This window comes from Ascaphus truei, chromosome 2, assembly GCF_040206685.1.
Source record: "Ascaphus truei isolate aAscTru1 chromosome 2, aAscTru1.hap1, whole genome shotgun sequence".
In the NCBI taxonomy this organism is placed as follows: domain Eukaryota; kingdom Metazoa; phylum Chordata; class Amphibia; order Anura; family Ascaphidae; genus Ascaphus; species Ascaphus truei.
The window spans coordinates 93,293,106-93,310,282 of record NC_134484.1 but is presented as its reverse complement, the minus strand read 5'-3'; the positions used below and the strand labels follow the sequence as shown (position 1 = coordinate 93,310,282).

The following is a 17,177-nucleotide window of genomic DNA, read 5'->3' as shown; positions in this document are numbered from 1 at the left end:
ACTGAAACAGCCTCAAGTAGACCATAATAAAAATACAGTGGTTTAATGCAATCTTTTCTTTGCTTTGATATATAGATACCGTATCTAGTAGCTGTATTTAACTATTTGTGTTAATTTATGCGTTAGCCTCAATCAAACTGGTTTTCAATGTATGCTCCTTTTAGTCATTCTGTATCTGCATTTTACTTACTGTACCTGTATCCTCTTTAAAATAGAAACTACCAACGAAAGAAATAAGTCCAAGATATGAGTATCACAGAATGTACATTATAAATCAAACAGAGATGGCAATACACCATTTGTATTTTTTTTCTGAATTAAAGCTGCAGGCCAAGTAATATCCTACGTTTGTTTTTTTTAAATAAATCAGTTTTGTACTATAAGAAAATACTTGTATGCTTTTTTAATTTTTAGAAAACAACTCTGAATTACATTTTTAATGTATTATAATTTAACAAGCATTTTTGGTTTCTATAGCAACCATTTACATAGTCACATCCTCTTCCTCTTCTGAAACAGGCTCTAGCACACCCCTTTTTGAGCCCAGCCCTTTCTCTAGCAGTGCACCAATTGTATCGAGTGACTGCCTGGTCACATGATCTTCCCCAGAGAACTTTGAATCTTTGGTCCTCTTCTGATGCACTGACAGCCATTTAGTGAACCCACAAGCCGAATCTTCACCGATCGATCACAGGAGAACAGATTGATCAACAATTTAGCTTATTATTTATCATTGTGTGGATTGTATTGATGCACATATTAAGGGGAAAAAAATAAAATGTAAAAAACAGCAGCGTGTACTGTTCCTGATTGATTAACATTTATAATACTGGAGCAGATAAGCAATTTTTTTATGATACTCATGGCACTTTTTTTTGCAGTTTTTTTTTTTGCAGTAAACATAAAAATTGTATATTTCTCAAAGGCAAGATATCCCAAACAATATAAAAACTGAAGGGAATTGCGTGCCAACATTTTACCAATGACTTGTTATAGTTACAATGTATTTTGTATTTTTTAGGGGAAACTGGATTGGGGATGCGCCATATAAAGTTGGAGTGCCATGTTCTGCATGCCCACCAAGCTACGGAGGCTCCTGTACAGACAACCAGTGCTTTCATGGAGTAACATCAAACTACTTATACTGGTTTAAGTGAATTGGTGTAGGGCCCGGGCTTATTATTGTTACAAAAAAAGTAATGTTATATGTCAGAATGTATGCAAAGTTATTTTTCCTCCTCCCATTCATTTTAATATAATAGTTTCTAGTTCTGAGAGCTTCTGGGTTTTATCAATTAGTCTCGTGCCAGCACAAGCGGGGCAGAATTGGAAAAAATATCAGCAACAGATTTATCAAAGGAAAATTAAATTGCATTTAATTCTGGTTCTGTTTTGTTGCTCTTATTCAGTCCTGTTGTGCAGCTGAGAGATATTACTAAATCAATCCCTCTGCCTTCAACTAAATAAGGTAATACGGTTAAATGTACCTATTAATTCAAATAAAAAATTGCCATTTGTGAATTACAAGTTAAAGAAAAATCTACCAGAATACATTGATTTTCCATATATACTGTAAATAAAATAACCCATATAAAGCATGACCTTGAGCAAAAGCAATCCCTAAACCAGCTCTAAATGGAAAACGGTGCTAGACATGGTGCTAAAGGAAATTATGTACTGTAGCAACAATACTTTGGGCTTCATTGGGAAAATATGTCTTATCAGCTATTTCAGGGTACAGTTTGCTTATAAAATAAGCTATCAACAGCAAAAGCATAAGTAAAAAAATATTGCCCCAAAATAAGGTGTTAACACTTAATTAAAAAAACGTTCCTCAAATCAAATTATCAGAGCGCAGCAATATGTATATGTAACTTGAAACTGTTCACCCATCAATAATAGTAATAACTTGATTTTGATATAGGTTGTATTGTCTAGCTAAATTATTTAATGCTGTGTTTTCATACACAGTCATACACAGATACAGTCATGTCCAACAGGGTTTATTGGGTAATACATACAGTACATGTGATATGTTACTGTGTGACAGTGCCGAGAGGGGCACTATTACACAGAAACCCCTATTGACTTCAGCGGAGTAGTGTCAGCACTATTGCAGTTTGATAAATAAGTATCTGTATGTGTGAAAATTGAGCAATTAGTGCATTTAACAGTCTCCATTATATACATTTCCAGTGTCGTGGTCAAAGCAATTTATATACTGTACCAACTGTGCTGATTGTGGTGCTGGGCAATTAATTTTGGTGCTGGGCAATTAATTTTGGTGCTATACACATATAAAACTTCTGAATGAGATCTCTTCTAAAACTCTAATGTACACTATGTGTAAAAATGCATTTGTAATAAAATGATCCTGAACCTGGAAGATCATGTATCAATCTGCTTTTTTTCTCAAATGAGATAAGGTTAGAGTTCGTGTTTCGTATACTTGATACAGATGGCAATAAAAAATTTACAGCGACTTTAACTGCAGGTAAAAGAAATACAACTGATGTCTAAGAATTTCTACACCCCAATAACTCTATTGTTACTCCTCCCATGGAGGGCAGGCTATCATAAAATGTTGATGCTGAGAGAAGCATGTTTAAAATGTTCTTTTAGTTTCAATATCAATGAAAAATCTGACAATACATAATCTTTATAGAGTTTCCTTAACCTTTCTTATGATCTTTTACCACTTTGTTATTATTATACTTACTTGTAAGTACAAAAGTAACATCATCATGATCATTTGTTCATTTCTGTATTCAAATTTCTATAAGTGTAAATGTTCAGGGATTAATTATTATACAGCAAAATGCATATTCCAGCAAAGCTTATTCCAAGGGTGGGGAAAACTGCATGGCACAGATAATTATTTGCATTTAAATATAATCACAGACTTTTTCTTATAGTGGTTTATATAAGTGGAGTTTATACAAACACTGTATAAACATTCCCTTATTGATATGGCAGGTAGGTTTCTAAATGTACACATTTCACTTTGCTCAGTTCACCAGAGCTGTAAGAGATTGCAATAGATTTGAGGTTGTTAATTATAAGTTCTCTATTTGAAAACCAGCACAAATTTATACAAAATACAGTATCAGATTTATTAAAAAACTCAATTGAAAACAAAGTGTTACCCCCCCCCCCCCCCCCCATTGATTCATTTGGTACTGGAATGTGTTTAATACACCGTTTCCTGAAAAACAAAAAAATGTTTAATCTTTTGGAGGTTCATCTGAGTATTTTAAGGGCTTTCTGCCAAAAGTTTTCTTCTGTGTGAGCAAATGATTTCCTGTGTGAGTTAAACCAGGTGATGATACAACTGGAGATTTTGAAGAACCATCTTCTAAAGCTGATGCCCAGAGTACTGTAGGAGAAGTTGTGGGATCTAATCCTGTTGGGTCTGACACAAATACACCGTCACAGTCACCAGTTGCCTTTATGCTGGTGAACTCAACATAGTTGTTATGGACATGGGAAAGCCTTTTAGAAAGTGTGGGATGTGACTCAGTTAAATATATTTTGCATAGCCATTAGAATATCTCCCATGGTACCTCAGGTGTGGTTCTTTTATAGCATAGGCATTTCTACCTAATATATTTGGAAGGAGGTTTGGGGGGATTTATATACAATATGAGATACTACTGTACCAACTTGGAACTCCTCCCTCAACCCCCCCCCCTATTTCCCCCCCACACCCCACCATCTCCCCCTCAGATTTAGGGTGAAAATTCACCCATCTCTATTAAGAAGCATATTTTGTGTTCTTACAAAAAATTATTTTTTTGCAATTAATTGGTTTACTGCAATACCAAATCAATCCCATTGTACAATAAATAGGTTTTGTTTTCATTTGAGCTGTTTCTTTAATTAAATTGTTTATATTCAAAACAAATAAAAAAATAGTGAAATGCTGTAAAGCTTAGGTCTATTGAATGTTTAATCTGCCACTATTAATTAATTTGCAACATATACTGTAAAGTATTTTTTTGCATAAGGAACATATCCAATCAAACAACTACAAGTATTTCATCATACTGGATTTATGTTAAACATTTAATACATGTATATTTGTTTTTATCAATATTTTTAAATGAGGAAGTTTAGTTACACAGGAGTCTGTCTATATGTACTACAGATGTAGCAGCCATTATTGCACCCGTTAATGTGAGGTGTTGTGTTAACGCTGGCACGTTATTTAACAAGGGTTAAGGAGATAATGCACAATATTTTGTACGTTATATCATGTTAACAGAGGTAATCATGCATTCTACTGTACATCTATCTGCCATAATATTTTATTACATTTATGTATATTAAATATGAAATGAAAAACAGTATCCTCATTGCAATAAAGATACCAGATGTTGGAGGCGCATGCGCGGCGGCTAGGTGTATGGATGCCTAAGTAAGAGGCTCCGCCCCTACCGGCACGATTATTAATCAATAAAAAGCACAAAAACCAGTCAATCGCGGCGACAAGCTGAGATTCAGTAACCGGAGCTCCCAAGGATGCCAAAGAGAGCGGTATCACGTAAAAGAACCTCCGTGGTGACGATTATTTCCAAAAAGGAGAGCCGACGCAAGTAAGTGGAGGGGAGGAAAGCAGGCAAATGGCGGGCTCAGTCTCAGAGAGTGAAAGGTTCACGAGCAGACCCGCGAGCAGAGCGGAGATCACAGACCAGGATTGGGTCACAAAAAAGGACATTAAAGCGTTCTGCTCAGAAATGAAGACCTTCCAGAAAGAGCTATGGGAGCTCAGGAAAGACATTGACAGTATAGGGGAAAGAACAAACACACTCGAAAATAAAGTGGACGCACATGCTAGCTCAATACAAAAAAATGAGAAATCCACGGCCCAACTCTACAAAATGATCACGGACATGCAAGACAGGCAGGAGGATTCCGAGAACCGAGACCGGCGCAATAATATACACCTGCGGGGTGTACCGGAGTCGGTGTCCGACCCAGAGGAATTCACCTCAAACTGGCTCCAGCATATGCTGCCCGATAAAACTGAAGCAGAGCTACAGTTTGACAGATGTCACCGTGCACTGCGGTCTCGACCGCAACTGGGTGACCCGCCGAGGGATATCATCATTAGGCTGCATTATTTTAAAATAAAAGAAAGTATTTGCCAGATTGCTAGAGCGACCAAGTCCCTGGAGTTTGAGGGAGTGAAACTACAGGTGTTCCAGGACCTGGCCCCACAAACCCTGACCAAAAGGAGAGCCCTGTCAGCCATTACCAGAGTCCTGCATGACAATGGGGTCTGCTATAGGTGGCTATTTCCATTTGGCTTGATGGTCATAAAGAATGGCGTGGCTTTCACCTTGAAACACCTAGACGGGGCGCAGAGTTCCTGAAAAAAATTGGCTTACCTGTCTCTTCCCTGGGTCCTGAGCAGTGGCGTCCAGCAGAGATTCCAGCTCCGGAGGCGTCTTGGCAGCGTGTGGAGCCGTCGGGGAGCAAACACAGTGCTTAACTGTCTCTCTGATGCCAATCATCCACAAGCCAGGATTTAAAGGAGCCTTCTCCGGCTCAAAACTTCATAAGATGCAGACGGTGGGTAGCTGATCCCTTCTAGTGGCGGGAAGGGAGCGGCGCGGCCATTTTAACCCCACTTGGGGAAGAAGGCAGGAGAAGAGGTCCCCTGGTGGTGGAAAGACGAAACACGGCCATCTTAGCTACAGCAAGAAAACGGACTGAGGGAGACCCCTGGGGGCAGGAGACGGCATGGCAGCATCGTGGACATTCGAGGACGAATTGGCTGAGGGAGCCCCCTGGTGGCAGGAGGGCAGGCAGGAGCAATGGGCCCAGCAGGTCTACATCGCTCCTCAGAGGGGGGTGCAGAGGGGAGCAGGAGGCACGACGGCGGGGAGAGAAGGCTCCATCAATATAACCACATAAGTTGCCCACTCATAGGGGGGTGGGGGTGAGGGAGAGAGAGGGGGGAGAGAATGGGGAGGGGGGGAGAGAATGGGGGGGGAGGGAGAGGGTGGGGGGGAGGGGAGCGGAAGGTGGAGGGACGGAGCGGGGGGAGAGGGAAAGAAGGGGGAAGAACGGGAGGGGGTGGAGAGAGAAAGAGTGAGAGAATGTGAAGAATGTGGAGAGAGTACGTGAGAGAGACACCCGTGAAGAGGTAGGGCTGGGAAAGGTATGAAAGAGCGCCCAGGGGGAGGCAGAGAGAGGCATCCCTCTTGTAGGATGGATGGGGCTGAGGGGGTGATAAGATTACATTATAGTTGGGAGGGAAAGAATGTAAGTACGAGGGCAGGAATTGAGGTGATCCTCCATATTCGTGCTGAGCCGGATGTATAACATTTCTCTCCACTTGCCTGCAGTCGAGGTCCTTGGGGAAACCGACAGGGGGATTCAAAGCTGCCCTGCTGAAAGGGGAGGTTGACGAGATGGTTATCGCTGCGTACCGCTGCTGATCCGGGCCCAGGGACTTCTCGCACAATGATCCGAGGCCACAAGAAAGCAGAGTCCCCTCCATGGAGTCAAAGAGGCTGGAAGTGGGTGGCGGGGGGAGAAAGGGTGGGGAGATGGGGGGGGGGGGCGGACATAATAAACAAAGCAATCATCTGGAGGGGAGAAGGGATCAACGGACTGAGACCTAGCTCGAATTAGGCTAACAGAGCAGACAAAAAAGTGTAATGCGTAACCAGAGGAGCAGAAACCCCGAATGAGATGGGCCTTTAAGGAGGGGGGGGCTGCCCACATGGAACTCTGCCGCAGCAATGAAGTTTTCACCGAGCACGAAGGGGTGAGGTGAACAGATGGCCGGGGATGATGGCTAAGACATGTTTAGTTTCACTGTATATAGGTCATGTATTATACCCACACTGGTTTATTTGGGTACATAGTTTGATTAAGTAACATTTCCATAGCATTATTTAATGGAGGGTGACGGTCTAGGGACCGCCTGGGTCGGATGCCTGCGTCCCGAACTGTGCATGGTGGGGTTTCACCTCCATGCACAGATAAGTCCCTCTGGCACCCACCCACTGGCGGTGGTCGGGGTTATGGAGGCCCCTCCTGGGCCTTCCAGGGCATAGGGTAGGCCCTTGGGCTAAGGGACCGCTGCTGACCACGGTCAGCCTCGGCCCCTCAATTGTTTTGTTTTTCTTTCCCTTCCTTTCCTCTCCTACCCCTCCCCTCCCCCTGTGGTGCGAGTTATGGTTCCGGTCGAGATAAATAGGCCGGGAGGATCCAGAGGACAACAGGTCTACAGTAGAGGAATAAAATGTAGTAGCAAAAAAACAGACACTCAATGTCATTGATTATGGTATCCCACAATACTAAGGGTTTAAATAGCCCGGGCAAACGCAGAATAGCTATAGCGGACTACAAGCGTAAGCAGGCAGACGTGCTACTCCAGGAGACGCACTTCAGCAATAAAAGCGCCCCCAAATTGTGGGATAAGAGTTTTAAAAGGTTTTATCTTTCCTCCGCAAGGAATGAAAAAAAGAGAGGGGTGGCTATCCTGCTCCATAATAATCTCCCCTTTATAGAAGAGGTGGTCAAGAGAGATGGGGACAGCAGGTTCCTCGTCATCGTAGGAACCATTCAAGCTCAGCCAATAACATTGGCTATGGTGTATGCCCCTTGCGAGCAAGACCCTTCTTTCATTAAGAAGTTCTTTAATACGCTGAGATCAGTTGCTAGAGGAGATATAATTCTAGCAGGAGATTTTAATGTAGCGCTCAACCTGAAAATGGATAGGTCAGGCCCCCACAAACCCAACAAGAGAAGCTATATAGAAACCTTGCAGGAGGGACTGGCGGATAGTCAACTGGTAGACATTTGCCATTTGACATTTGGTAGAGATGCACCCATTAGATAGGGACTATACTTTCTTCTCCCACCCCCATTCCACCTACAGCAGAATCGATTACTTCTTTGTCTCTAGCAGACTGGTCCCGAAGATCCCCCACTCAGGGATCCATGATATTTCATGGTCGGATCATGCACCCATAGAGCTACGGTGTACTCAAAAATTTCTGGACAGGCCGGGAGCGAACTGGAAACTTAATGAGGCATTATTGAAGGTCCCAGAGTTCGAACAGATAATTGGCAAGGAAATAGATCCATTCTTCCAAATTAATACCGGTAGTGTACGGTCCCATTCAGTTTTATGGGAAGCACACAAAGCGACCCTGAGAGGGACCCTAATTAAGTTGGCGGCAAAAAGGAGAGGAACGAGAAAATTGTCACCTTGCAATCTAAGCTTAGGGACCTGCTACTCAAACATAAGCGAGGTCAGTGTCCGGCTCTTCTCAAAGAAATTCAAAACACTAGAATCGAGCTTAATCTAGTCTTAACCTTCCAGGCAGACAACACACTGAGTCCAAGAGGCTATTCTATGACAAATCAAACAAACCAGATACCTTGCTGGCTAACAAATTGAGAAATAGGCACCCAAATTATAATATACAGGAGCTACGGTTAAAAACAGGGGCCACAACAGCTAACCCAAAACTTATAGTGGACACATTCAGGAGCTTTTATGAGGATCTTTATAACGGGGGAAAAGGGCTCACAACTACCAAAATTGAGCGGTTCGGAGAGGGAAAATTTAGGGGCTAACTTTACTACAGAGGAGCTTACCCAGGTTATTCAGGACCTCAAACTTTCGAAGGCACCTGGACCTGACGGGTTCTCAAACCTTTATTATAAAAAATACATTAAGCTCCTGGGGCCTCATCTCCTCAGAATGTTTAATGCAGTGCTAGAAGGTGCCGCGTTCCCAAAACAGATGCTCCAAGTGTCCATCTCAGTAATATATAAGCCATTAGACTGTTCAAGTTACAGGCCCATTTCACTCATTAACACCGATATCAAAATTTATGCCAAACTACTGGCCAATAGATTAAGTCACATCGTGCCCAGACTCATACATCCAGATCAATCGGGTTCATTAAGGGTCGACAAGCCACAGATAACACACGATGGATTATTGATCTGATAGATATAGCCAATACACGTAAAATTCCAGTTATGATGTTGAGTCTGGATGCTGAAAAAGCCTTCGACAGGATTGACTGCCCATATTTGAGGTCTACGCTTGGAGAGTTTGGGCTAGGGGACCGGGTAATCAAAGCGATCCTGTCACTATATAGAGGTCCGGCCGCCAAAGTAGTACACCAGGGATTTCTGTCGCACCTCTTCAAAATTAGAAGTGGCACTAGACAGGGGTGCCCGTTATCCCCACTTTTATTTGCAATGTGCATGGAGCCCTTAGCGGCCCAAATCAGAAATAATCCCGATGTGGGAGGGGTCGAAACCAGCACACAAACACACAAGGTAGCGCTCTACGCTGATGATGTTTTGTTGACGATCTCGAGGCCGCTCACCTCCCTACCGAACCTCTTCAACTTGTTGGGGAAATTCCATGACATCTCAGGTTTTCGGATCAACCAGTCCAAGTCTGAAGCTCTTCATATAAGCCTCCTGAAAGAGACAGAGAAGTTGATACAGATCAATTTCAATTTTAATTGGCCTAAACAAGGAGTGAAATATTTAGGAGTAGTCATTCCCAAAGATTACAACGGTATATATCAAGCAAATTACCCCAAACTGATCCGCGATCTAAAAGAGGATTTGAGAAAGTGGGCGTCTTTTAAAATATCTTGGATCGGCAGGATATACAGCATAAAGATGAATCTCCTCCCACGCATCCTTTATCTGTTCCAGACATTGCCGGTGCCACTTAGACTGATGGACATACTCTCACTTCTGTCTGCCATATCCAAATTCATATGGGAGGGGAAAAAACCGAGAGTAAAGGGTATGAGTCTAAAAAAAACAACATTGGCGGGGGGGCTGGCGGTACCTTATTTGATATCTTATTATAAAGCGGCACAATTATGTCAAATCTCCCAATGGCACACAAGCCTGGATTCGAATAGATGGGTAGCATTGGAGAGTGAAGCTTGCTCTCCAATAGAGTTGAAAAGCTTGATCTGGTTACCCAAAACAGCCTTAAAGCTGATAAAACAGCCGCTAGCCTCAATGACTAACTCACTGGCTATCTGGGAGGCCAATAAATTTAGGTGTTCTCTTTCATCCAGAGGCTCATTGATGACCCCGTTGTGGGGCAACCCAGACTTTGCTCCGGACCTGACCAGAAAGGAATTCACAATTTGGAAACAATTAGGCATACTTAGACTTCGAGATCTAGAGGGGAGAAAAGACATTAAACCATTTGAACAAATTAGAGCTGATAAGAACCTCCCCCTCACAGAAATTTTCAGATACCTCCAACTGCGAGCATTTTATAATAATATTACCCCGAGACCCCCACTAACCATGTTTGAAAAGCTCTGTCTAGTTGAAACTGATACTAGTGGACTTATATCGCAGCTGTACAGAGAAGTGATCGGTTCGGGGGAGAAAGTTGATCAAAAACTGAAATACATGGAACAATGGGAGAAAGATCTAGGGGAAACTCTAGATGAGGAGGAATGGGCCAAGATAGTAACGGCATCTGCCAAGAGTTCTATCTGTACGACATTAAGGGAGAACGCATATAAAGTGTTAATGCGCTGGTATCACACTCCCTTGAAATTATCTAAATTTGTACCAGGGTACTCCCCACTGTGCCCCAGACAGTGCAGAGCAACAGCTGACCTGTTACATATGCTGTGGTCTTGCCCGCGGGTTAGACCGCTATGGCGAGAGATTAGAGATTGGCTTCAGGGGATTCTAGGCCTCAAAATCCCCTTGGACCCGTGGCGGTTCCTCCTGAACCGTCCGACACTGGGTCTGAACAAAGCAAGTAATAGACTGGTTGCATATTTCGCAACAGCAACGCTGTGTGAGATCGCAGCATTATGGAAACAACCCAAAATTCCATCAATTCCCAAGATTCGGAACAGAATTTGGTTTGTGTGCCAGATGGAAAAATTAACGAGTTTAGTTAATGACACTGGCGAAATTTTCCTAAAAACCTGGACACCTTGGTTGGCCCAGATGGACATCCCGGGAGTGGAGAGAGATACTATATTGCTTTGATAGGTGCAGATGCGTTCTCCCTTGATAGCGGGCTGATGCAGGCGCTCTAGGCGGTAATTGGGACTCATGGTTCCCTCGGTGAATAGCTAATTAGGAGAGACGGACCAGACAAGAGCAAGGTTACGGAGACATTAGGATCCAAGAACATCGTATTTGGCTCGACCCGTGCCACACCCCTTCACCCCCCCCAGTCCTTCCCTTCGTGTCTTCCCCCTAATTTTTCTTTTTCCTTTTTGGTTGTTTGTTTTCCCCCCCTCCACTCTCCATGAATATGTGTTTGTTAGGAATTAAATGTATTGGTAAAAACAACTCAGATGTTATAACTGTTTATGTATACTTTTAAAAAACAAAATTAAACCAAAGTTATAAAAAAAAGATACCAGATGTTTGTACTGAGGTCAGAACATGAAACAAACATTCAAAATATACATTTATTTTAAATATATTTTTACCATAATTACACTAGGAATTATTAAAAATTATAAATGTGTAAGGGCAGACCAATTCTGAAAATGTTAGTCATGTTATACAGTACTGTATGTAATTTTGTGCACTTCAATAAACATGTACAGTATATCAGTAATGTTGTATTATGTACATATATTAACTAATGTAATATGTGATTGCTTACAAAACTGTGTTTAAAATAAACAGAAAAATAAAATGTTTGCCTAATGTCTTTTACTATTGAAAAAATAATGATAACATATTAAAGGTAAATGAAAATTAATTCATCACCAGTTGTATATGTAACCCCTCTAATTTACCTAAGACTAACACCTATTGCTGTGGCAGGAGCCAGAGTCCTCTGTACGTTCCACACTCCTCGTGGCTGTAGTTCAAACCGAATAGAGGCAAACTACAGCAACGTTTATAATACCACTATATTTATAAAGCCGTTTGTAAGGATACAAAGGTACCTCATGATACTCAGAGGGATCGTTAAATGCAGCCACATTACATAAGACCAAAACACTCCCCTATAGGTGCTGCGCAGGTGTGTCTCAGTGTCTGTTACTGTGGCCAACCAGTCCTGGGGATGGTAAGAGATGTGTGCAGAGGTACATTATGTTACGCCGGTGCTGCCCGCAGACCAGACCCGTCCCCTGAGCAGAAGGGGGAAGTGGTAATACACGCACCCGCAGCAAAGGGAGCGTGTCCGGAGTGTGGTATGAAGCGTTGCCAGGCCAGGTGTAGTAAGGTAGACAATACTTGCCGGTACCGGTTGTAGAGATAGAGTGAATGATGCCTTGCCGAAGTCAGGGAGTGGAGAGTGGAGATAGGTCGTAGTCCAAGCCGTGTTCAAGGGGTTACCAGAGTGAGCGTTGTCCAAGGAGTGCCGAGATCGAGAGCCAGAGGGGGTAGTCGTACGAGCTGTGTCAGAACCTGTGAAAACACTGAGAGAATCCAGAAGTACTTCCATACAGAGACTATGTCGAGCAAAGACTGAGAGCAGAGAGGAGCTAGATAAAGCAGGAAGGTCCAATTAAGAACGGAGGCGGGACAGGAAGAGCTACAGGGAGACACTGCAGATTGGTGCAGGCATAACAGGCCAGGTGAGTCTTGTTAGTAACCTGAGTATGCCCGTGCAGTGTGCGGGGGCGGAGCCTGATGTCCGAGGGACAGGAATAAGAGTGTGCAGACTGAGCGTGCTCCGTAACTCGTGGACACGTGTGAACCGAGCCAGTGGATGGTGCAGGTGTGCGTGCAGGAGGGCGTGGGCGCACCCGGCGCTGAGCAGAGGAATCGCCGAGGGGAGTGATCCCGCGACGGCGGCAGGGACGAGGAGCCGTGGAGGCCGGTAAGGCAGGATTGTTTTGTGTGTCCAGGGACTCCCTGCGGGGAGGGAGTGCTCTGTGTGGGGAGCGAGGAGAACGCCGATTCCTGACAGTACCCCCCTCTTCAGGAACGGCCTCAGGACAGTCCAAGAACGGTCTCTCTGGAAACGTTTTCCTGAAGGACTTAAGAAGGGCCGGGGCATGAATGTCCTTTGAAGGTACCCAGGATCTCTCTTCAGGGCCCAAGCCCTTCCACTGCACCAAGAACTGGAGCTGACCCCTGGGTAGGCGAGAATCCAAAAGAGAGTGAACTTCGTATTCCTCGTTATTTTGTACAGTAATGGGATCCGGTTTACGAGTCTGATCCGGAAAGAAGTGACTGGAGATAAATGGTTTTAAGAGGGACACATGAAAGACATTGGGAATCTTCATACTGGGTGGTAGTTGGAGCCGGAATTCCATGGGATTGATTTGTTCACAAATAGGGAAGGGACCCAGGAACTTAGGTGCCAGTTTAGGAGATGGTACCTTGAGGTGGATATTCCTAGAGGATAGCCATACCAAATCCCCTGGTTTGTAACTGGGCGCCGAACGACGACAACGATCGGCCTGTAGTTTCGATCTGCAGGAGGAGTTGAGAAGGGTAGACTGAATCCTGGACCATGCGGTTTGGAGGGAAGAAATGCATTCATCTACTGCTGGTACTCCAGAAGGAATGTTGGGGATGGGAAGACAGGGAGGTTGGAACCCATAATATATAAAGAAGGGCGACTCCCGGGTGGACTCATTTTTTTCAGAATTGACGGCATACTCTGCCCAAGAGAGGAGTTGAGCCCAATCATCCTGGAAATCGGATATAAAACATCTCAGGTACTTCTCCAGGGATTGATTGATTCTCTCCGTTTGTCCATTGGACTGAGGATGATAGGCGGAAGAGAAAGAAGAAGAGATGCCCAATCTCTTCGTGAAAGCTCTCCAAAATTTGGATACGAACTGAGAACCTCTGTCAGAAACAATGGACGAAGGGATCCCATGAATCCGGAAAATCTGCTCCGTAAAGATATCAGCAAGGGCGGGGGAGGTGGTTAATCCTTTAAGTGGAATGAAATGGGACATCTTCGAGAACCTGTCCACGACCACCAAGATAGTGTTCATTCCTCTGGACCTGGGCAACTCCACGATGAAGTCCATAGAAATGTGGGACATGGGGCGGTCGAGAACTGGAAGGGGTAACAGAAAACCCTGAGGCTTTTGACGGAGAGTCTTGCTTTGAGCGCACGTGGGGCATGCGCGGGTAAACTCCAGAATATCTTGAGACATCCTTGGCCACCAGAAATTCCGACGAATGAGATCAGTAGTCTTCTTAAAACCTGGATGACCTGCAGATTTAGAGGAGTGACCCCAAGACAGGACCTCTGGAACAAATTTGGATGGTACAAAGAGTTTGTTGTCGGGAACGACCAAGTCCTTGGGAATGCATCTCTGGGAGTGCAAAATCTTGTCAAGATTCTTGAAAGAAGACGTGGTGAGAATCCTCTCATGTGGAAGGATAGTCTCCAAAGATTCCTCTGGCCTCTCTTCAGAAGAATGTATTCGGGAGAGTGCGTCTGCCTTTACGTTCTTGGTCCCGGGGATATAGGAAAGGCGAAAATCGAATCGAGAAAAAAAAAGAGCCCAACGAGCCTGTCGTGGACCAAGGCGTCGAGCGTTCTCTATGTAAAGAAGGTTCTTGTGGTCCGTGAGAATAGTAAACGGCTCTTTCGACCCCTCTAGCAGGTGTCTCCACTCTTGAAGAGCCATTTTCACGGCCAGAAGTTCCCTGTTACCCACGTCATAGATCCTCTCGGCAGACGAGAATATCTTGGAAAAATATGCACAGGGATGTAACTTATCTTGGGGCGTGGGTCTCTGGGAAAGTACGGCACCAGCGCCACAATCAGAAGCGTCGACCTCCAGGATGATGGGAAGTTCGATGTTGGGATGACGGAGAATAGGTGCGGATATAAAGGCTTCCTTGAGTGTCTCGAAGGCGGAGATGGCTTCGGATGACCAAGCAGAAGGATCAGCTCCTTTTTTGGTGAGCGCAGTGAGGGGTGCCACAATGGTGGAAAAACTCTGTATAAACTTACGATAGTAATTAGCGTACCCTAAAAAACGTTGTATGGCCTTGAGAGAGTTGGGTCTTGGCCATTCAGTGACTGCTTGAAGTTTACCGGAGTCCATCATAAACCCCTCGTCGGAAATGATATACCCCAGGAACGGAGTAGAGGTCTGATGAAAGGTGCACTTCTCCAGTTTGGCGTACAAATGGTGTTCACGGAGACGGGAAAGGACGTAGGAGGTGTGGCGTATATGGTCCTGGAGATCTTTGGAAAAAATCAGGATATCATCCAAGTATACAATAACAAAAATATTGAGTACCTTACGAAAGACGTCGTTGATGAAATCCTGAAAGACAGCGGGAGCATTACATAAGCCGAAAGGCATTACCAGATATTCGTAGTGTCCACTACGCGTGTTGAAGGTCATCTTCCATTCATCCCCCATCCTGATGCGCACCAGGTTATAGGCACCACGTAGATCAAACTTGGAAAAAATCTTGGCCCCCTGTAATTTATCGAACAGTTCGGTGATAAGGGGAAGGGGGTAACGATTTTTAATAGTTATGTGGTTTAAACCCCTTTAGTCGATGCAAGGCCTCAACGACCCGTCCTTTTTCTTGACGAAGAAAAACCCAGCCCCTGCTGGGGAATTGGAGTGATGAATAAAGCCTTTCTTGAGATTCTCCTGGATTTATTCATCCATAGCGTGAGATTCTGGTAACGACAAGGGGTAGGTCTTGGACTTTGGTAGGGAGTAACCTGGAACTAGATCGATCGGACAATCGTAAGTCCTGTGTGGCGGCAAGAGGTCTGACTGTACCTTATTGAAAACGTCCCGAATTGATGGTAAACGGAAGGTAGAATAACTTCGGGAACAGAGGTATTGACCAGCAGTTGAGTCTCGTCTGACCTCGGCCTCCAGGAAATGGGAGCAGAGGAAGTCCAGTCAATGAGAGGATTATTAAGCTGTAGCCAAGGAAGACCAAGGGTGATGGGTATCCCAGGAGCGTGAATGGCATCGAGAACTAAGATCTCCTTGTGCATATGTGAGGACAGAAGCAAGGGAGCCGTCTCTAAGGAGATGTGGGCCGGGGTAAGAGGACGTCCATCGATACCGACGAGTGCGATGGGAACCTTCTTTCTCACGAGTGGTATGCGGTTTAACCTGGCGAATTCAAGATCCACGATGTTTCCTCCAGCTCCCTACTCAATGAAAGCGGCGGTAGAAGTCTTGAACTTATCGCCTGAAAGGAAGACTGGAAATGTAAGTTTCTTAGGGAGTTCACCTTTAGAAAGGGGACGTGGAGACATTACACCCAGAGAGAGCCCCTCTGTACTCACTGGGTGTTCCCGTTTCCCGGACGCAGTGGACACTTCCGAACCAGATGTTCCGTGGATCGCAGTAGAAACACAATCCCCCGGCGTGGCGGAACTGCCGTATCGGTGTGCGGTTGAGTTGTACCCCCAATTGCATTGGCTCTGGCAACTCCAGTGCAGGACGAAGAGGTATGGTAGCACTTGGGGGAGCAGGAGTGTTGCTGGGAGTACTGGAGAACAGAACTTGAAAGTTATGGACGCGAGTGCACTGACGCTCTGAGCGGCGTACCTGGATACGTTGATCCACTCGGACAGCCAAATCAATGAGGACCTCCAATTGATCCGGCCGGGATTGGCGAGAGAGTTCATCCTAGATGGGATCTGCCAGGCCTTGCCAGAACACAGAGATTAGAGCCTCTTGTCCCCAGTTAGTCTCGGCTGCTAGAGTCCGGAATTCCACAGCATACTGCGTCACCATTCGCCGTCCCTGAGTGATCTGGAGGAGAGAAACAGATGCCATCTCCCGACGAGCGGGAGAATCGAATACTTGTTGAAACTCGGCTTTAAATACCGGATAATCTAGGGTAAGGTCAGAACGTCGCTCCCAAACCGGGGAAGCCCAAGCCAGGGCACTGCCAGTGAGGAGGTTATAAATGTAGGCTACCTTCTTGCGATCAGTATTGTAGAGATGGGGGGCCATTTCAAACTGCACCTCACACTGGTTTAGGAAACCCCTACAATCTTGCGGTTCACCTGCATAAGGCTTGGGGGGAGGATTCATTACATCTGAGCTGCTAACTGCGCTTGCGGAGTGGGGGCTTACATCTGGCGGGGTCGCGGTCGGCACCCTGTCTGAGAGTTCTGCGACCTGGCGTGTAAGTGCCACAATTTGATCCGCCATGGCCTGGTTTTGCTGAAGCAGATTGGAGAGAAACTGTTGAAGTTCGGTCTG

The 17,177-nt window shown here is 44.8% G+C and overlaps 1 protein-coding gene across 1 annotated transcript in view; it reads left to right on the top strand.

Annotated features, from left to right (window-relative positions):
• The window catches only part of PI15 (peptidase inhibitor 15), a 70,644-nt gene extending 68,265 nt beyond the window's left edge, over positions 1-2,379 (top strand). Inside the window, exon 7 of the mRNA XM_075589021.1 lies at positions 1,022-2,379. Coding sequence (XP_075445136.1) covers positions 1,022-1,157 — 136 coding nt within the window. The 3' untranslated portion in view covers positions 1,158-2,379. The remainder of the gene's footprint in view (positions 1-1,021) is intronic.
• The last annotated feature ends 14,798 nt before the right edge of the window (positions 2,380-17,177 follow it).